Source organism: Gorilla gorilla, chromosome 19 (genome assembly GCF_029281585.2).
Source record: "Gorilla gorilla gorilla isolate KB3781 chromosome 19, NHGRI_mGorGor1-v2.1_pri, whole genome shotgun sequence".
Taxonomy (NCBI): Eukaryota; Metazoa; Chordata; class Mammalia; order Primates; family Hominidae; genus Gorilla; species Gorilla gorilla.
In genome coordinates, this window is record NC_073243.2 from 43,477,802 (window position 1) to 43,499,777 (window position 21,976).

The window sequence follows — 21,976 nt, forward strand, 5'->3', positions numbered from 1 at the left end:
CTAGGCTACAAACGTGTATAGCATGCAACTGCACCTAATACTGTAGGCAACTGCAACACAATGATCAGTATGTGCATATCTAAACATAGAAAAGCTACCTTAAAATATAAAATGAAAGATAAAAAGTGGTACACCTGTATAGGATACTTGCCATGAATAGAGTCTGCAGGAATAGAAGTTGCTACCGGGGAGTCAGTGAGTGGTGAGTGAACGTGAAGACCTAGGACATCACTGTAGACTTTAGAAACAATGTACACTTAGGCTACACTGATTTAAAAAATATTTTTCTTTCTTTAATAAATTAACCTTAGCCTACTGTAACTTTTACTTTATAAACTTCTTAATTTTAAACTTTCTGACTTTTGTAATAACACTTAGCTTAAAATACAAACACATTGCAGAGCTGTACAAAAACATTTTCTTCTTTATATCCTTATTCTATAAGCTTTTTTTTCTATTTTTTTCTTTTACTTTTTAAACTTTTGTGTTTAAAAACTAAGACACAAACACATTAGCCTAGGCCTATGCAGAGTCAGGATCATCTAGACATTACCATATAATAGGAGCTTTTCAGTTCCATTATAATCTTATGGGACCACTGTCATACATATGGCCCATCACCAACCAAAATGACTTTATGTGGCACATGATTGTACCTGCATCCTGGACAAGGTATCAAGGTGAAGTGTGCTTCTACCCCTTGTCTCTGGGCTTCACCATGCCGTTTGCTTCAGCCAATATAAAATTAGCAGATATGACACCAGCAGAACCTTGAAATGTGCCTGTACAGGAGAACTTGCCCTCTCATGCTCCTGTCTTTCATAAGGAGATGATGCCTTCGGTAGCTGCTGGTCTAAAGAAGGTAGACACATAGAACAAATCTGGACCCAAACTGCAACCTGGAACCAAGCCCAGTAGGGCCCAGAGTGACCTACAGCCAAACCCCAACTAACCTATAGCCATCTGAACAAGAAAAAAATACTTCTTGTTGTCTACCATTGAGATGTTTGCAGTTATGCAACATTACTGTTGCTGACTGATATACCACCAAATGCCACAGAAAAACTCGGGTTCAAAAACTATCTCATGGATTAAGCTGCAGGGTATAAAAAAGGCCATAGCATCCTTCACTTGCCCATTTTTAAAGGAAGCCTACTCAACCATCACTCCAATTTGAGAAAATTCCTTAGCAGAAAGTAATTGTTTTCCTCCTCCTCAGTAAAGACAGATGCTCCTCATCTTACAGTGGGGTTACATCCAGATAAACCCATCAGAAGTAAAAAATATCTTAAGTCAATAATGCATTTCATACCCCACTAAACTCATCATAAACTTGAAAAGTCAAAAGCCAAACCATAGTTAGTGGGGGACCGTCTGTATACAATTATTTAATTACAAATACAGTAAGTTTTAGGAAGTATGAGACACTATGAGACCATTTAACAATGGGATTTCACATTAATATATCGTGAGTCTCTTTCAATATTAAAACATATTTTTTATAATATGAACTTTAATGTTTACAATTGTTTTCCATTTTATGTGCATACCATAATATGTTTAAGCAGTATTCATTTGCCAGCTATTTAGATAATATGAAATTTTAATTATTATAAGTGGTACTGCTTTATATATAACTAGGGTTAATTCTCTTGACATATGACTATTTCCTTGTGATGAATTCTGAGAAGTCAAATTTCTGGGTCGACCAATGTGTGAATTTTAAGGTTTTAAATATGTACTAATTGCCTAGTTTTACTTTATTTTTACAGTTAAACGACTGGGAGCCCTACAGATTGAGCCAACCACAAATTTGAACTGAGTGAACTATTTTCCCACCTAAGATTCACTCCAGTTAATACTGCTGGAATTAAGAGTTTATTTAAAACCTACTAGGTACTGACTATGCTAGGAACAGTGTAGCAGTTGTGAGCATGAACTCTGGAGCCATGATGCCAGGGTTCAAATCCTCGCCTTCTGTTGTGAGGACTGTGACCTCAAGGAAGTTACTTAACCTGCCTGTGCCTCAGTGTTCTTATGTGTAAAATGAGCTAACAGTGTCTCCCTCATAGACACACACAGATGTTATAAGGATTAAATAAGCCAGTAAATGTAATTCCCTAAACACAATGCCTGCTACACAGTAAGCTTTTAATATTAGCTATCATTATAAGAGATAAATATATAAATTGATCACAGATCTTCCTTTCAAAAAGCTAAAAGTTTAGTGAACCGTATCAAGGATAATTGGTTGGCAAAACTGTCCAGCCATAAACTAAAAATCTTTGTTTTGAGGAAAGCCGAATGCTGCCAAAGAAAGATCCTTGGATTAAAACAAAGTAAAACAATGAGAAGGTGGTCAGTTGTTAAGTAACAGATTAGATCAGGCATGGGCCTCTGATGGAAAACCCAGTATGACTTATTTTAAGTTTAGCAACAGGGTATGTCCCAAGATGAGATCACATGTGATTATTTGGTTACCTAAAACTAGTGGAAAACACATTTTTTAAAGATCAGGGAAGATGCTGTCTTCTCTGTGCTCCAACATCTGACACTAGCCTGACATGAACACAGTGCCTAACACCAAGCAGCAAGCCAGTCGATAAGGGTACCAAACTCATTTCCATGAGCTCATGCCACCCCCATCAACTCCAAATCCCCCCAAATTCAATTAGTTATGCACATAATACTAATAGCTGCCTGGGCTAGCTGCTTTGTATATATTATTTCATTAAATCTTCAGCTAAACCACACAGAGGAACAATTTAAAATGTTTTTTTTTCATATTCTAATATAATTTTCAAGGAACTGTCTTCAAAAACAGGCTGATGTTCGATGGATTTTTTTTTAGCTCTTCTAAGGACTATTAAACATTTAAAAAAATTATCTGACCAAAGATTTAGTTACCAAAAGTAATTGTGTAGCGAACTAATTGTCTAAGGATAGACTTGCTAGAGCTGTTAAAATTATGACAAGAGAATCAAGTCCAGCTATTTATTTTCAAAGCTAAAGGCCAAATTTCATGTTTGAGATCATATATCTGATCAACAACAGCCATGCCCTTGCATTATTTGAAAGCTTTATGTAAACTGCTTTAGCAAAAGTGGATAGAATAATTACTGCCCCTCCTATCTATCAAAAATAGTTGAATCAAGGTAAGTAAATTTCCTAAGTGAAATTAATAAATAAAAGGATGAGTCTTTTAACCTTTAAGATTTAATTTTCTTACCTATAAGAGAATAATCTTTGGGATCTCCTACTTTAAAAAGCAAATAGTCTGCATTTATGAAACAAAAGCAAAGAAAAATATCCTATCAAGCATTAGAAGAGCATCAGTAAACTCAAGGGAAAAGATTTGCCTTAAACGGCAGCAGTTTTTTCGATGAATTTCTCCCCCTTGGCCTGAGGTAGTTTGGCCTTTTGTTCCAGCAGAGTGGCACACAGGGTCAGATGTCCCAGGCTCCACTAATCATGTGGCAGTAGCACTTCTGTTCCCAGAAATTTCATCTTCAAAAAGTCAAAATCCATAGTTCTCCAAAAAAAAAAAAAAAAATGAGTAATTCAACTTACTTTCCAGGCCATTTTTAAACTGGTAGACAAGACCATCATGTAGAAAGAAAACTCTGTTTGGGGATTTTAAGAAACAAAGTTCCGTGAAAATATTTATATCTAGAGGAAAAAGTACTCTGATGAAATAACAGAAATCCAGCTTTCAGTGGTATATAGTTAATAACGTACAATTTTAAGTGGTGAGTTACCTTTTAAAAGCTAGGCTTTAACTTATCTTAATTTGGGTATTTTGCAGTCAAAAATAATTTGTGAGTTTTCTGGATTTGAAAATTTCTCAATTTTAACAATGAAATTTAAAAAGGGGTGAAAGAATTGAACCAATACTTCACAAGATACAAATAATTGTCCAATAAGCACTTGAAAAGGTGTTCTAGATTATCTAGTCACCAAGGAAACATAAATGAAACCCACAATGTGATACATCTATGTAACACTGAAAATGGCTAAAATTTTTAAAACTGGCAATACCACAGGTTAGCAAGAACGCACAGCAATTGGATCGTTCATCCATACCTGTCAGGAATGTAAAACGGCACAATTTTAGAAAACCGTTTAGCAGTTTCTTTTCTAATTTTATTTTTATTAACAAAGAATAATTTCTACATATTCATGAGGTACTAGTGATGTTCCAATCATATAATGTATAGCGATCAGATCAGGGTAGTTAGCATATTCATCATCTCACACATTTATCATTTCTTTGTGTTGGGAACATTCAATATCATTCCTCTAGCTATTTGAAATTATATATATTTGTTAATTACAGTTATCCTACAGTAGTATAGAACACTAGAACCTATTCTTATAAAGTTAAACATACGCTACTAACACACACAGCAACATGGGTGAATCTTAAAAACATCACACTGAGCAAAAGAATCCAGACACAAAGGAGTAGATACTCTGCTTCCATTAATGTAAACCCCTTGATAAGGTCCATCTAATCTATAATAACAGAGCAGATCTATGGCTGCCTAGGGCCAAGGATTTGGAGTTGAGGGTGGCAGTAGAGGGTGGGTTTGACTAGGAAGAGCATGGGAAACATTTTATATCCTGATCACGGCAGTAGTTAAACTGAGGTATAAATTTGCAAAAATCCATCCAAATGTAAACTTAAAATTGGGGATATTGGCCGGGTGCGGTGGCTCACACCTGTAATCCCAGCACTTTGGGAGGCCGCAGCAGGCAGATCACGAGGTGAAGAGATCATGACCATCTTGGCCAACGTGGTGAAACCCCGTCTCCACTAAAAATACAAAAATTAGCTGGGCGTGGTGGTGTGTGCCTGTAATCCCAGCTACTCAGGAGGCTGAGGCAGGAGAATCGCTTGAACCTGGGAGGCGGAGATTGCAGTGAGCCGAAATCACGCCACACCACTGCACTCCAGCCTAGCAACGGAGCGAGACTGTCTCAAAAAATAGATAAATAAATAAATAAATAAATAAATAAATAAATAAATAAATTGGGGATATTGTCACTGCATGTAAATTATATTTCAGCAAAGTTTATTAATAAAATTTTCAATTTAACTGCTTTCTGGATTCGATAAGATTTTTATGAACTGGTCTGCAGAGGCAGGCCCATTCTTAAGCAAGCTGATTACATGTGGAACTCTGGGGCCATGCAGGACCTTGTAAAGAAATGCAATTCCTTCTCTCATCCAAGCCACCGCGACTCACCAGTCAGGGCTCCTCCCAGGCTCCCTCGCCTTAGCTGTCTTCCATCCTCACTCAGCTGTCTTTTATACTTCAGTGATTTTCCAGGGCCAGAAGCCACATCTGGGTTGCTGCATTTCCGAAACGGCATGGGTGGAGGGGATAATATGTGGTCAAGCTGCAGAAAGAGGAAGAACGGCATCACTGGCTAGGGCATCAACACGGCCTAGAATGAAAGACCAATCATTCACACTTTTTCTTCCTTTCTTTTCCTTCTCAAACTCCATTCTCCCAACACTGTGTTCAATTTTGCTACGTTAGAGAATTTAGAATTTCACTGTCACATCTTCCATCCGAAAGAGAGTCTGGCTTGCTGCAAAATCTCGACAGCAGTGATTTTCAAACTGTGGGTCACAGCACATTAGTGGGTCATGAAATCAAGTTTGGTAGATTGTGACTGGTGTTTTTTAATGCAATAGAATAGAAATTATCACAGTCCAATGAAGAAAGGAAAAGTATTGTTTCATGAAATGTTTTATTCAGTTATACGTGTATGTGTGTGTATCCTAGGTCACTACATAAAACATGTCTTTCTGTACATGGTCTCCCCCAAAATTGAAGATTGTCGCTCTATAGAGAAGCAATAGATCACTCTCTTTAGTTGGTTACAAAAGAAAATTCACATATCGCTCACAAATATATGTTGTACAGGAGAGAAATTTCTAAGTACCCTAGCCCTTAATGGAAATCAATACATCCCTACATCACTTTACAGCTTTTTAAAAGAAAACCTGTCACAAGAATCAGAGAAACCAAAATCACTTCAAGAGACAGCATTCTACAAAAGAATCCCTTGTGTCACAACACTTATTTCAAGACTGCCTGTTTCTGTAAGAAAGCCTCTCATACTTAATAGAGCCATACCATCTAAAATGTTCACCTTCAAGTAAGTACATATGAATATGTGTCTAATATAGTTGCAAAGGACAAAAATTTTCATGTACACCTACATATGTCCAGTTAGTTATTAAAGATCCCTCAAAAAAGTACATAAAAAGGTTAACTCTGTAGAAATTTAAAAACAGAAAAGTCAAATAACATTATTCAAAGCCGGGCATTTTAAGAGCCGCTTCACTGAGATTTGTTTTGTTTTCATGGGGAAAAGAGGTGATCACCTGGTTATACTTGTCAAATTTTTTCAGGTTAAGATTATCATGGATGTATTTATAAGAAATAGAAATCTGGAGACTAGGTCATCCATTTTGTCTGTCCATGCACTGCATCATATTCAAAGTCATTGCACAGGCCGAGCATAGTGGCTCACATCAGTAATCCTAGCATTTTGGGAAGCCAAGGCAGGAGACTCTCTTGAGTCCAGGAGGTCAAGTCTACAGTGAGCCATGATTGCAGCACTGCACTCTAGCATGAGCAACAGAGCAAGACCCCATCTCAAAAAATAAATAAAAAATAATTAAATAAATAGAAATATTTATTTCTATTTATTTAATAATAACAGTTCTATAAAACTATTGCACAAAAGGAAATTTGATCCTGTTTATGAGCAACCCTTCCCAAGTTAGTTGAGATAGAACAGACCTCATCGGCTTAGCTACTAAAAGATTCCCCTAAGCATAACTGTATTCATTAGTAAGACCTAACACCTGGATTTCAAGCACTTCTCTGTAAGTACCGTCTCACACTCATTGCCGGTCAGTATTTTAGTGAGAGGCCCTTGAAGAACTAGCTGCCCATCCACTCCAAGATCAAAGCCAGATCAGTAGGAAAAAGGGACTCCAGAGTGCACTTGTGAAAAAGGAAAAAAAAAAACACACCCTTTCAAATGCAGAGCTGAACTTATCACAAGGTATTTGTCGAGGGCTGCTGTTTATTACATCAGTGTCCTATTTAGGAGGGCCTCCAAGGAGAAGTTTCCATATAGCCTCTAGAAAATGCAGAACCAAATCACTGAGTTCATCTAGAGTCAGATCATTAAAGAATGTAGAGGTTATTTTTGCCTCCTTTTTGGCTCCATTTTGTGCTCATACCCCAATTATTTTTTCTGCCAATTTTTAGATTAGAAACTTTTCAGAAAAACATTTGCAACTACAGAAAACTTACAGGAACAGTAAACACCCATATTCTCAATGGCGAGTTAACCTTTTGTCACACCACTTTTGCTCTCTCTCCTCTTCACACATGCACGGGGACTGTTGGTTGCAGGCAGTATGATTCTTCACCCCCCCTCCAAATACTTCAACATGCCTGTTCTAAGAACAAGAATATTCTCTTAAGTTCTCTTATCCTATATTCTATGTAGTCTTATAAGGTGTCTCAAATCTTTTGTGAGCAAGGTAAAGTATAAATACCAGGAAAAATGTAACATAAGATTATATCAGGTAGACTTAACATTAAAAAATTTACTTTCACATTACAAGACAAATTTGCAGCCACAAGGTGGCAATGTGCCATAGACATTGAACAAAACGTTCCATAACAGCTACTATTTAATAGTCCTAGTAAATGCACTAAGAATAGATGCCTACCCTGTGAAGCAATCAAACAAGTTAGGGTCCATTCTACTTACTTATTTTCTCTTAATTATGAGTGACAGCTGCATAAAGTACAAATATTTCCCATTTAAGGTTCATCAGCATCTGCTACTTATTTTTCACCTGATGTTAAATTTTTTCAGCTTGTAGAATTACAATTAATTACTCTGGGGAAGACTGTTGTATCACAAATTAACAGCGGGTAGAAAAACAAGCAGAGGAAAGAAGATAATTCCTAAATAGGAATTAGGTAATTTTCATACATATTTCCAAGAAAGCCATAAAAGACATGAAACAAATGTGGAAGAAAGAGAAGGAAATCAAGGAGAAAACAGAAAAAAAACCTAATTCATCACATATCCCACATATATAGACATGAGCTATTAGTCCACAAGCCAAGGTTTTTAATCAAAATCACAAGAAGGGAGTATTATTTTAAATCTGGGAAAACTGAGGCAGTGAACTGTGAGGGCTGCCAATGTTTCAGGCACAGTATGAGCAGAAAACCTAGAAGCATAGTGCAGTGCTCCAAGATCCCATTTCCTCTTCACATCCAATCACACTCCCAACAGGCTCTCTCTAAATAGATCATTTTTCCAAATTTGCTCTGTTGTCAGTGGCTTTACTATTCTTTCTACAATTAGTCAAAGCTTCTCAAAATGGTCCACTGCAGCCCTGCAATTTATTTTTCATTTTTTGTCCTGAGTCAAATACTCATGATCCCTTTTAAGACACTTCATCACACCCTAGAGCTTATGGTAGACATCCAACATGTCACTTTGGACTTTGTCCTTTAAATGATTCCCTTTTAATGTTTTCCAACTTTTCCAGACTCCCAAAGTCTTCATACTACAAGGAGTTGAACTAAAGACAGAGGCTGTCTTGAAACTTTCACTGATGTTCAAGGGCATCTAAGCCTGGGCATGATACCCCTGCTTCAAATACTTGTGGTTCCTCTCCCTAAGCAGGCTGTGTACTCCTAGAGGGCCAGGTCCTACTCCGTGGTCACCTACATGCTGCTGGCCACAAAGTATCCTGCATTGAAACAGCAATATGTCCTTACCTCATGCACCAATAGTAAATACTGATTTGTGTGACTTGATTTGCTTAAAATTTCCTACGTTAGTTCTTACCACCTCCAACAAGAGCCATAGAAAATTTGGAAGGATTCCTTTAATATTATTGAATGCAGAAGTCAGACAGGGGCACAGTATACCACCTACAAGTGAGTGATGTACACCCGCTCTCGCTAGCAGTTTATCACAGGATACATGTTAGCATCTTAAGGGATAAAAGGTATATAACCAAGGGAAGTGTGAGGCAGAATTGAAAGAAAGTTTCCAAAACTGTCAGTTCTATAGAAATGCCAATCACCAGAATTCTATACCTATATTTTCTGTATTTACTGCCCCCACCCATTATATGCTGTTTTACAAATTATCAGGCTGAGAAAAAAACAGATCCTCCACGATGACATTGTGGCTTGGCCATATCAATGAAGATGAATTAAAAGCACATAGTTAATATTTAATAGCAATGTACTGTATTCTTGAAAATCACAGAGTAGATTTAAGTGTTCTCACTCCCCAAAAATAAGCATGTGAGGTAATACATGTTAATTAGCTTGATTTAGCCATTCCACAACACATACATATTTTAAGACATTATGATGCATATACATATGTAGAATTTTTATTTTTCAATTAAAAGAATAAATTTTAAAAAGTAAAAATGAAGGCACATCATTTACAAGCCTCGATCTAATTTTTGTTAATGTCTCCGCCATCACCATCACGACCATCTGCAAATATGCACCACAGATTTCTTTATCTACGGCTATATGCCCTAGTAATACCACCCATCTGTCTATAAAAAGGCATATTAGAACTGTCCACAAACACAGAACTTTCAGCCTCTTAACTGACAATTTTCTCTGACCTCATTTTCAGACACTTCTATTCCCAAGCACATGGGTTCTGTAATTCATAGTTTTTAAGTATTAACAGTGGTCATATAAGCAGAAAGAGAAAGCTTTTTCCAATTTCAGTAAATGGCAATTCTGTTTTCTCTAGCTACTCAGGTCACAAAATCTTTCAGTTGTTCTTAACTTCTCTTTCACACTCCATATCCAACTAGTAAATCCTCCAGGCTCAACTTCCAAAATACACCCAAGATCACTTCACCATTTCTATGCCTACCACCCTTGTCCCTGCCATCCCCTTTCTCTCTTGCAATAGCATCTCAAGAGGTCTCTGTGCTTCCATCCTCTCAGCACCACAGCAGTGACCCTTCTAAACCATGAAGCCAGATGCTCCAATTCCACTGCTGGAGTCCTCTCTAGTCCCAGCTCCTGCCACTCCACTCAATCCACCTTGGTCTCTTGCCAGACCTTGGATGCCCCAGGCTCTTCCCACCCAGGACCTTACATTTATCATTTCCTCTACCTGCGACACATTCCAGATATTAGCTATTGTGCCCCCTCTGTCCTCTGGGTCTCTATTCAAATGTCACTCTTCCTGGGATGCCCTCTGTAAATGCCTATGTAAAACAGCACGCTCAACCTTTATTTCTCGTTCTTATTTTTCTTCAGAGCATCTATCACCACATGACATATGAGATCTTTGGTACTTGTTTCTTGCTCTTCTCCCCCTGCTAAAATTAAAGTTACATGAAATTATGCACTACATTGTTTTGTCCACTGCTGTATCCCTAGAACACTGCAAACTACATAAAAAGCACCTGTAAATATTGGTGGAAAGAGCAAATCAATTGCAAATCTCTGATATGTACTTTAAAATATAACAGGAAAAAAATAGAAAACACATGCCATAAAGGGCTTTAATTATTGAAAAAATAGAATAAAATTATATTAAATGTTATTCAAGGTGACATACTGGAAACTAAAGTGAGTCTCTAGTATTTTGACAAACTGAACACTTCATGTGTGTAAAAGACCCTTAGGTTATGGCAAACCACATCATTTGAAAGAATCTGTTCCATATACCAAACTAATATGCTAATTTTTGAACACAGCTAACTCCAAAGGTAATTCCTAAATAACCATTGAACTTTTTAACTGTATCCCTGCTAGCATATATATTTGTCCAAATCAATCCAATCTTTTCCTCCTCCACTCTTTTCTGTAAGCCCGCATTCATCCCCAAGATGTAGCACATGCATTTTAAAGACTCATCCAGTATGCACGTGCCCTAAGGCCAAAGTTCATTAGTTCAAAGGGATCACCAATGTCATCTGCATACATAATGAGAGGCTCACCAGTAAAGTCCTTTTTATGCTTAAAAAAAGAGAAGAGACTGATTCATAACATAGATTATGAAGACATCGTTCAGTTATTCTGTTTCTCGATATTAAATATCTTAAGAAACCAAAGATATGAAAATAGATTATAAAACTGCAGAGACTATGCTTGTGATCCTAATTAACTGCTCTCTCTCTCTCTCATCCCTGCCACCCAATAAAGAATCAAATTGGCAACCTGAAATGACTTTATTTCAAAATTGGATTTTATCTACTTTTAAACCGAAGCCTATAATCAATATTTTAAAATTTGATAGAACAGGCTTCTATAGTTAAAACACCCATTATTCGTTTCATACTAATTCCACAGTGGTTAGGAGCCCAGATGAGAGCCGACACTTACTATCCTCATTAAGATATTTAACTATTTCTGCACCTGTTTCCTCAACCATGAGATGTTAGTAAAAATAAATATCTATCTACTGGGGTGGCAGTAAGGATGAAGACAGTACATATATGTAAAGCACCTAAGACAGTGCTTGGCACAAAGGAAGTGCACCATGAATGACAGCTATGGTTATTAACATCACTGTCCTGTAGTAAGTCACTTCGTTGTCTAGGCAAACATCTCTGTGAGTGTACATCATCATCAATGGTTCACAAGGAAATTAAACTCTTTAAAATCATACCAAGGTTTTCGTTTGTGTTTCGTTTTTATGGCTCAAGTGAGAATTTGATTTAAACTGATTTTCGTTATTTCAGGCTGTAATGCTCATACCTGTATTCCAGAGCACAGAATTCTAGGGCATGATCGCCTATGCTATGGGCATCTGCAGCTATGTTTTTGGCATGAAGCGGAGCAGTACAGTGGTGAGGGACCTAGCCCCAGTGGGAATTGCCAGGAACAGAATCCCAATGTCATGTCCTGGGCAAGCTACCTCTCTCTCAGACTGGACCTCAGAGATGCAGTTAGGATGCAGAGAGATGATGCATGAAAAGAGCTGGCACACAGACACACTCAGTAACAAGTGATACTGATAAATGTCACTATCGCCCTAGGCTCAGCTCAAGTCTCCCTCCCCTTCCCTTGGCCTGATGTCTGCTACAACCTACAGCAGCTCTATTTAACTGGCCCTCCTGAGTGGCACCTCTCAGGCACTCTTATCTCTGTTCTATACCACTCAAAGAACAGAAAAACATTTATTATTCTCTGCAGTGCCTGAAGAATATGCAAGGCCCCTTCCCTAGCATCTTAAAATCTAACTATAGATTGAGTCAGACCACCAAGACCTCTACAGTCCTAGACCACACCATGCTGGGACCTATTAATTGATTTTGCTGACAGTCATGTTGGATTATACCACCCAGAATGCATTCTTCCATTTAATGATATTATAAGAAATGGTCCCAGCCAGGCATGGTGGCTTACACCTGTAATCCCAGCACTTTGGGAGGCCGAGGCAGGTGGATCATAAGGTCAAGAGATCGAGACCATCTTGGCCAACATGCTGAAACCCTGTCACTACTAAAAATACAAAACTTAGCTGGGTGTGGTTGCGCACGCCTGTAGTCCTCAACTACTTGGGAGGCTGAGGCAGGAGAACTGCTTGAACCCGAGAGGCAGAGGTTGCAGTGAGCCGAGATCGCACCACTGCACTCCAGCCTGGCGACAGTGAGACTCCATCTAAGAAGAAGAAAAGGAAGAAAAGGAAGAGAAGGAAGAGAAGGAAGAGAAGGAAGGAAGGAGGGAGGGAGGGAGGAAGGGAGGAAAGAAGGAAAGAAGGGGTCCTATAAATCCTGCTGCTCTGTTCTTATAAACAAGTAAAGAAGGGCCTATATTGCATAGCATCCTTCCTTATGAAGACTCATCTCTTTTTATAGACATTTATTAAGCGGCTGTGTGCCAGGTATTGCTCTGGACACAGCAGTTGGCAAAAGGGCAAAGAACAAAACAGACAGAAATCCCTGCCCACTGGGAACTTCATTGGAGTTGGGGAGAGGAACATCTAGAGAAAATCCTTTCAGTTCCTTGCATTAAGACTATTTTTATCCTGGGAACACCATAACCCACATACCTAGTCATGTTTCTCTACTTCAGTCCCTAGAAATCCCCTGGCAAAGCCCACACCCTATCGCCAACAAGCATAGCATGTCCTATGTCCAACTGAGACTTCACGGGTCCATCTGCTGTGCTAACCTTGGTCCAGATTTCACCTTACCCTCTAAACCAGCAGTTCTGAACTCATAGTGATTTTCCCTCCACCCCCTCACCCTTCAGAAGACATGGGGCAGTATCTGAACCCATTTTTGGTTGTCACAACTTGGGTTGGCTACAGGCCAGGGAGGCTAACTAAATTTCCTGCAATGCACGGGACAGCTTCCCACAACAAAGAATTATCCAGCTCAAAGCATCAGCAATGCCATTATTGAGAACCCCCGCCCTACACTCACTTTCCTTTTTGTCTCTCTTCACCTATTTTTGAGTGCATCACCTTGCTGAGTTATGTGTGGTTGCAGGTCATCCTAAAAGCTTTTGAGAACAGGAAGCGGGGCAGAGGAAGAGCACAGATAGAATCTCAGCAAAAATTGTTCATGCCACCAAAGATTTGGTAGGCAAATAATTTGCTCAGCAACATCAATTTACCCAAACTATTTAACCGTTCACTGCAATTCACTTTCTCAATGAATGTCCATATTTTTTAAGAAAGAATGCATCAATGGAATGTGTTTAAACTAGAAGATGTACTAGATACCAATATCATTTTCCATCTTTGGTTTTATAATTAATTCTCTGAATCACAAACTTCAATAGAAATATAAGAAGTGTTTCAGAAACATCCCAAAATACAGTATTAGATCAAACTACAGTGGCATTCACATAAACAGAGCTGTAGCACTAGTTTCATTTCTTAAGAGAATTGATTTTCTCTGTTCCCTTCCAAGAGAAATATGTATATTAGCACTTTGATACTGCTATCTCACAACTGTCAACTCAACTTCAAGAAAGTCGATTCCTTTTCTCTACACACACATACATACACACACACACACACACACACACACACCATGCGCATGCACACATCCACCACCAGCAATACAATTTCATCACAGCCCCAAGGACAGAGCACCACACTGTAGGCATTTAATTGCAACTGACTGTGATTAAGCAATAAAGTCAACAGTCTAAAGATGTAAAAAATAAAAAATAAAGCTAGTATCATTTTATAGTTTTTTAAAACATGGCACACTTTGTGCATAGTTTTCAAATTATGAATCATTTCTCAAAGTTTACTTTAGGAACAATGACACTGGGAGAACACGGAAAATACTAATTTGATTTTGCATATACATCACCTATTTTCCTGTCACTTTAATATTCTAGATGTTTCCTTGACCTTTATTTAGGTGTTTGATCTATGCCTGAAGTTGTTTACCTATCTGAAGTCATTAAATTGCCCTGATACCATCAAGTCCCCATCAGCAACATAACTAAAGAGTCTGACCATGCTTAACAAGCAGGAAGAGAATATACTGCTCACCAGTCATCTTCCTTCCATTTAAAGTCAGAGGGGAATATTCCCACACGATGCCACAAAACCTGACATTATGTGCCTGCTTCCAGCTTTGGGAGAGAAAGTAGACTCCCTACTAGGCAGTAGTATTCCCATTTTACCAAAGAGGAAAAGGATTCAGAAAGATAAATCCTTCACAGCTCTCAGCTCATTAGGAGGTACTATGAGAAATCAAGCCCAAGATGCCCAACTACAAAGCCCACATTTCTTCCTCTGTTCGACTGTGTTCCAGAAAGGCTTACTGTGGCAAGGTGCCCAAAGCTCTGGAAAGTCAACCTTAACCTCCTCTTACATCCCCAGTCTGAGAAGACTCCACAAAGACAGGATTCTTAGAACCTGGTGTCAACCAATCCAAATGATCCAGTTCAATCCTAATTGGCTGGCTACCCAAGTAGTTTCTAGGGTTTCTATGGTGGCAATTTTTAAGTAAGAATTACAGAATCACAAAACATTAAGCAGTGGAAAGGACCCAAAAATCATCTGTAGTTTAATTTCCTGGTTTTACTGGAAGATGGAGGCCCAGACAAGTCAAATGAACTGCCCAGATTTAGAAAGATGACTGGTGCACGAACGCAGACCAGAACCCAAATTTCTACACCCACAACCTACTGCCTATGCGCTGTGCTTCCTGCAGTCCCGCAGTATTCATCACTCTGTTACAATCAAGTGTATGATTTCCTCTGGTTTTCTATTCCTACATACTCTATCAACCCAGAATTACTTTAAAAAATTTTGTTTACCCAAATGTCTACTATGGACTAGACATTGTGTTAAAGGGTAAAGCTAGAAAACAGAAAAGATACAGTCATCTTCCTTGGGACACTTCCATCCAAGTCCACAGACACAAAACCACAACCATTAAGACAACATGGCAAAAGTCGGGACAGAGTCAGGTACAAGCAATTCTACAGCTTTGAGCAGAGTTGCGGTCCAACACCTAATAAATTATTTTCCTTACCTTGTTATCTGGGCAATGCTGGTATTGCTTAATGCCTTCAATTGCATTTACTCACATAGGTTACAGTCTTCTCAGGTACCCAGAAGCCAGTCCAGGATGGAGCACAGAGCAGTACGGAGCTGTATATTGATCATTAATCGATGATCGATTAATTGATAATTAGCAGTATCTAAACACATGCTATAATTATTTTCCTTCTGATTGGGGGCTTTTCAAATCCATCCACCACGTTCTAAGAGGTAAGAGAGAAAGAGCAGTCTCTCCCATTCCATGGGCACCATACATCATAATGTGGGCCTTTAAGATCCTAAACATCTACCCTTCTTTAGGCAGCAACTGCTTCCTATGGACCAGATGCTGAAGGCATCGTGCAGCTCATCACATTACACCACCCAAAAGGATCAGAAAACAGTGGTGAGGAGGAAGGCAGTGGTTTGAGGCAAGCCCACAGCTGGGACTTCATCCAGCCACTTATCAGCCGTATAAATTTAAGGTGAACAAGTTTTAATTTCATCTATAAAATAAGGATAATTATATCCTACTCACAGGATCTTGGTCAATTAATGATCAATACACAGCTCCTGGGATCATACCTGACACCAAAAAGGCTCTCAACTGCTTATTCTCTTCCCCCTTCCCTATGCTTTCTTAGCCTAGTACATTTTTTCAGAACTATAAAGGAAAACAATCAATTGTTGACCTTCTGTTCAACAACATGCATCAAAGCAAAAAATAAACTTTATACAAGTTTCTGGAAAAAGCTTTAAAATAAACTCTTTGATATTGTTTGAGTCTGTATCCCCACTCAAATCTCATGTTGAAGTGTAATCCCCAATGTTGGAGGAGGAGCCTGGTGGGAGGTGATTGGTCATGGGGGTAGATCCTTCATGAATGTGTTAGTGCCATTCACTAGGTGCTGTTCTGGTGACAGTGAGTGAGTTATCCTGAGATCTGGTTGTTTTAAAAGTATGTAGCATCCCTTTGCTCCTGTTCCTGCCATGTAAGACATGCATTGCTTTCCCTTCACCTTTCATCACGGTCATAAGTTTCCTGAGGCCTCACCAGAAGCAGAAGCTGCCATGTTTCCTGTACAGCCTGCACAACTATGAGCCAATTAAACCTCTTTTCCTTATAAATTACTCACTCAGGTATTGCTTTATAGCAGTGCAAGAACTAATACATACTTCTTATAAAATAATGTTTAAGCTCTTTAACTGGACAAATGCTAAAAATTAATATTCATTTCATGACTTCATATTAAGAGGGAAAACGAGCTGTTTGAGGAACTCTGCAGTGGATAGCTCTGACCCAAGAGGCAAAATAAACGTTCTTAAGAAAAGCATTCTTAAGAAACATGAGTCACGAATTATCAGCAGCCCAGGGGCCCCATGTGGTTAAAATGGAAATCATTCAGAAAGACACAGAAAGATAACCGCTGAGCAACTGGCAAATGGTAAGAGGGTGAGATGGCTCTGGGGGATGGAGGGGCACTGGGCCATTTGAGCTATCTTATCAGCTTTATTTCTTCTTAAAGGGAAAAAAATAACCAGAAAACATGAAGGGAATGGTAAAGAAAGAGAAGGAAATGACTGAGGGATAAAGAAGAGAGAGGGCAAGAAGAAAAGAGAAGAAAGTGGCCAAATAAGAGATGTTCAGAAAATGCAATGCCCTGCTTAGCTCCCCAGTTCCCCAGAGCTGTGCCCTCTCCCCCTTCCACTCGAAGCTGTGTCCCACTGTAGAACCAAAGACCAATCATCTCTCTCTTAGCCAAAACGATACATAATATGCAATTGTAATAAATATCTATTAATAAATAATTATAAGTATAATCCACAAGAAAAAATTTTAAAATTCCAAGACCAGCAGCCCCCTGGCACAGCATAGATCCGTCTTACCCCTGAATTCTATCTGACTGGGTTTCTGCCCTGCTATCCTCCTGTTTCCCTGGGCTGAGTCTCTGCCTCTCCATTACTAGTCTCCCTGCCCTGTGTCCCCAGAACTCCAGGTCTGGGGGCCACCCTGTGCCCAGCGTCCTGCACTGACTAACTCCTGCCACTGAAACGCAGCCTGTGGAGGACTGGACTCTGACCCAGTGCCAGGCCTGTGCCACCAGCCTGCCCAAAGCACTTCCAAATGCCCGCCCCACCTCTGTGGGAGGCACACAGGAACTTAGGGCTTGCTTTAAAACTTTGGGTAATAGCACTGACACCCCAGCTTCTCTCTTCCCAGGTCACGCCATCCCAGGGCTGAATCCCAAGGCAACCTTCCCCACCTGGATTCCCAGTCCCAAAGAGACGAGCCAGGTCTAACCTGCCAACCTCTCAAGGGAACATGAACTAGAGAAAAAGGGGAGGAGAAAATGACAGAAACACATACATGAGGAGGAAGAGGGGACATGGGAAATGCAACGAGAAAAACAAAAGAAAGAAGAAAAGGCTGTGAAGAAGAAGAAAGCAGGAGATGGGACAGAGAACAAGGGCTGCTCTATCATATGAGTGATTAGAGAAGGCTGCTCTGAAGATGTGGCATTCGAACAAAGACCAAAAGGAAGGAAGCTGGTGAACCGCGCAGGGAGTGGAAGCTTCCAGGCCAGGAAATCGGCAAGCATCAAGGCCCTGAAGTGAGAGTGCATTCAGAGTGCAAGCTACTATTCACAATTAATAGCTTGATAGATTTCCCCAGAAAACAAATCTACTTGAACTTTTCTTCCTATTCTACTATTCACCCGGGGTTATGAGCATGTGAGCAACTTGATGACACTGTACTCTGAATTCTGATTAGCTGACCAACCATTCCTCAAAATTCCTTCATGTATTTGTTCTTGACGACAAGATCTGGCTCCAAACAGGCCTGACACCTCCGCTTGCCAGAAGAAAACTCTCCTGTAGGTTACAAGAGCACATAGTTACTCAAGATGTTCCCACCTTCACATGCAATCAGGAAGGAAAAGATTTCGCCTTTGGGTACAGGTTCGCAACTCCACTAAAAGAAGTATTCACCAGAAGCCACAGTGTAGTAAAAACAGAAAATAATTTGTCAAGAGTCCCTTGAGTCTTCCAGGCAGCCCCCAAGGACTGGGTGGGGTTGCCTAAATAAGGCCAAGGCAGCAGCTGGAGGAGCACTCAGGAGCTTTGAGAGTTGTATCACATTCCTTTTTGTTTTTTTAACCATGTCTATAAACAATTTTATTCTAAAATTATTAATAAAATTACAACTAATCTTAGCCAATAAGAGTAGCAATTCTGTTTCCTTTCCCCCTCAAGGGCAAAAACAAAACACACCAATACACAAGAACCCCAGGGAACAACTTAATGAGCTTGAGTGCCAACCAGTGGCCGCCTCGGGAAGTGTGAACACACTGGCATCTGAAGAACTCTGAAAACAGACTCGGGCAGATGAACCGCGAGAGCAACTGTATGGTCAGCATCTGACCCAGCTCCGTCTCCCACGCTCCAAGCTCCAAGTGTCTATTTTCCCATTCCTGCCTGCACCTCACTGGTAGACCAGCTCTGCAACGAACGCATGTGGATCGAAAGGCTGGAAACAAGAGACAAGCTAAGGGGAAGCTTCTAAGTGAGAGCTTGAAATTGCCTGAGAACACAGCACTCCGCTCTGGGAGTACAGATGCTCATCCTTTCAATAAATCTAGGGCTCTAGTATATAACAACCTAAACTTACAGTAGATCAACTCGATTTCCTCTCCTTATACAGGGATTTTAAGCAATGAATTCCTCTGCCATGTAAGTGTTAAAAATTAACAAAAATCAGTTCACAAGAAATGAAAGAACAGCTCTGATTTAGGAGGACATACCCATCTGACTGGCCTGGCTGGTGAAGCACACCGATCCCCTGACCATGAGTATCATTACAGCTGCCAGAAGCCAGGCCACCTCCTCACCAGGGCTATGGGGTTCTTTTTCCTCCAATTCCACATATTTCTCTAAAGGTTACAGTCACCTTTAGAGTCCGCTGTTGAGAGGTCCCATTCCCACAAAGCACAAACCACTATATCCACTAAAGGTACATTCCTGACCTTCACTGTTATTGATATTCCAGGGATTGGCAAACACAGCCTGTGTGCCAAATAAAATTTTATTGGACCACAGCCACACTCGTTCTTTATGTTGTGTCTACATGCTGCCTACTATAGCAGAGTTGAGCAGCTGCCACAGAGACCATATAGCCCACAAAGCCTAAAATATTTACTATCTGGCCCTTTATAGAACAGGTTTGTGGGTGCCTGATTTATATAAATTCACTGAGCATCTACTATGTGCCAAGTGTGGTTTGGCCACTGTGCAGACAGCAGTGACCAGAACAAAGTTCCTTTCTTCAGGTGGTAATAAGGTCTGTGAAGAAGAAGAAGAAAGCAGGAGATGCGACAAAGAATGAGGGTTAGTCTATCATATTAGTGACCAGAGAAGACTGCTCTGAAGAGGGGGGCATTGGAACAAAGACCCAAAGGAAGGAAGGGGGTGAGCTGCACAGGGAGTGGAAGCTTCCAGGCCAAGGAAATGGCAAGTATCAAGGCCCTGAAGTCAGAGTGCATTCAGTATGTTTGAGAAAAAGCAAGCAAGATGGGTGAGCAATGTCTCCTTTCTCCATGGTCACAACCTAGCAGCCCTCTCCCAAACAGTCCAGGCACCATCTTAAGTGTTTTCAGAACATTATCTCATTTGATCTTTAAAACAACCCTCTGATGTGGTATTATCATCCCCATTTCACAGATAAGGAAACTGAGGTTTTCAAAGCTTATAAGTGACTTGCCCAAGGTATCAGAGACCCACAGTTAGCTGTCAAACACAAGCCATTCCCGAACTGTTTTCCATTCCATATTCCCGCAGGCAGCACCAGCACTGTCACCCAGCCACAGACCAACAGCTTCAGCGACGACTGTACCTGATCCAAGTTGCACAGGTGGAAGAGGCTCCACTGGGCCTCCTTCCTTTTCCACTTTGCTTTTTTGAATCATGTTCTCACTGAATTTCTCTACTTCCTCCACCTCCACATTTATGTAAGCCTCCTAAGATCACCTCCAAAACAAACAGCCAAGCTATGGAAGACGGATGGATGGGAGAGAAAAAAGGAGAAATGGAACGAACATTTGCAGGCCTTCTGTGAGCCAAGCACAGATGTAACAAGCACTCCGTGGACCTTCTTTCTGGGAGATGATGGTTAATGAGAATATTAAGGTAGAAAATACGGCATTTTCCATGTGGACCTGTGCATTCCACAAGCAGGAATTGCTTGAGGAGTCTCCACAGCAAACATAATTTAAATTTAAGAGACAGCACGTTTTCACTGTGTTCCTCAAGATCAATCATCAGCCAATGTTCTGAGCCAAGACATACAGCAACTTCCTAATCTTTCCTGCCTCACAACATGTTCTCTGCTGCCTTCCACCAGCCTCTGCTGTCTCTTTTAAGAGTTTACATCAGCCTCTAATGCTTTCCTCATGAGATAAGATGGCCTTTCGACTTTATTTAGGGTTTCAACTTTATGCAGGGCACAACTGATGAGTCCTCCAGCAGCCACCCACCCACATCCACACTCAGTTCCTCCCACAGGCCTAGCAGCCCTCAGGCAGTTATGCCTCTTGGTGACTTCTCACTACCTCCCAACATTCCGAAGACAAAGGATATGGATTAATTCCCCGGTATAGCCCTAAACATAGTACTACTAAGAAACCTAAAAATCATTCACGACAAACTTCAACAGCAGCATGTCTTGGAGAGGAAGTATTCCTCAATAAATGTCACCTACAAAAAGCAGGATGAAAAAAAAAAAAAGCAAGAGTGATGGAAAATAACATCCTGCTTGGCAGAAAAAAAAAACATGTATAAAAATGCTTAGCTGAGTCTTCTGTTTTAGCATTTGCCATGGGAAAACATAATCCCATTCTCCCTTAATAGGTCGCTGCCTGCTCTGAATCCCGATGTCTTGTGTGCAGCCCCCAACACTGAGCAAAAGGTTTGACATATTTAACATCTGGTATACGTGTCATAGGAATAAACATCTACTTATACTTGACGTTATTAGATGACAACTACCCCAGGGTGTTGAGAGATGTGCTGTTGAGGGGGAGTGAAGAGAAGACTGAAATAAAGTCGAAATGCCTCTATATATGTGAAAAGAGAGGAGGGCTGGCTATTTCTAAAAAACTCCTTGGAGCAAGGTCAAGAAGGGCCCCAGTCATTCTCTACCACCTATTTCTACCCCTTTGTGATTAAGGCAAACCAGTGTTACCCATCTCCTCTTTTTCTCCCAAGAATTCCTGCCCCAGGAAATACAGAGGTCAAGGAAACTAAACAAGAATGACTGCTGCCCCCACAACCGAAGAAAGATGCGACTAAACAACTGGGTGTCCTCTAAGGAAGGAAGTGTAACATAATTTTACACTTTATGTTACGTAAA

General features: G+C 40.0%; 1 protein-coding gene across 6 annotated transcripts in view; it reads right to left on the reverse strand.

Moving 5' to 3' along the window:
- MAST4 (microtubule associated serine/threonine kinase family member 4) overlaps positions 1–21,976 on the reverse strand; it is a 569,247-nt gene that overhangs the window by 404,020 nt on the left and 143,251 nt on the right. For all 6 annotated transcript variants that reach the window (XM_055367639.2, XM_031003271.3, XM_055367638.2 and 3 more), the window contains exon 2: positions 5,250–5,403. In XM_055367639.2, coding sequence (XP_055223614.1) covers positions 5,250–5,403 — 154 coding nt within the window. The remainder of the gene's footprint in view (positions 1–5,249; positions 5,404–21,976) is intronic.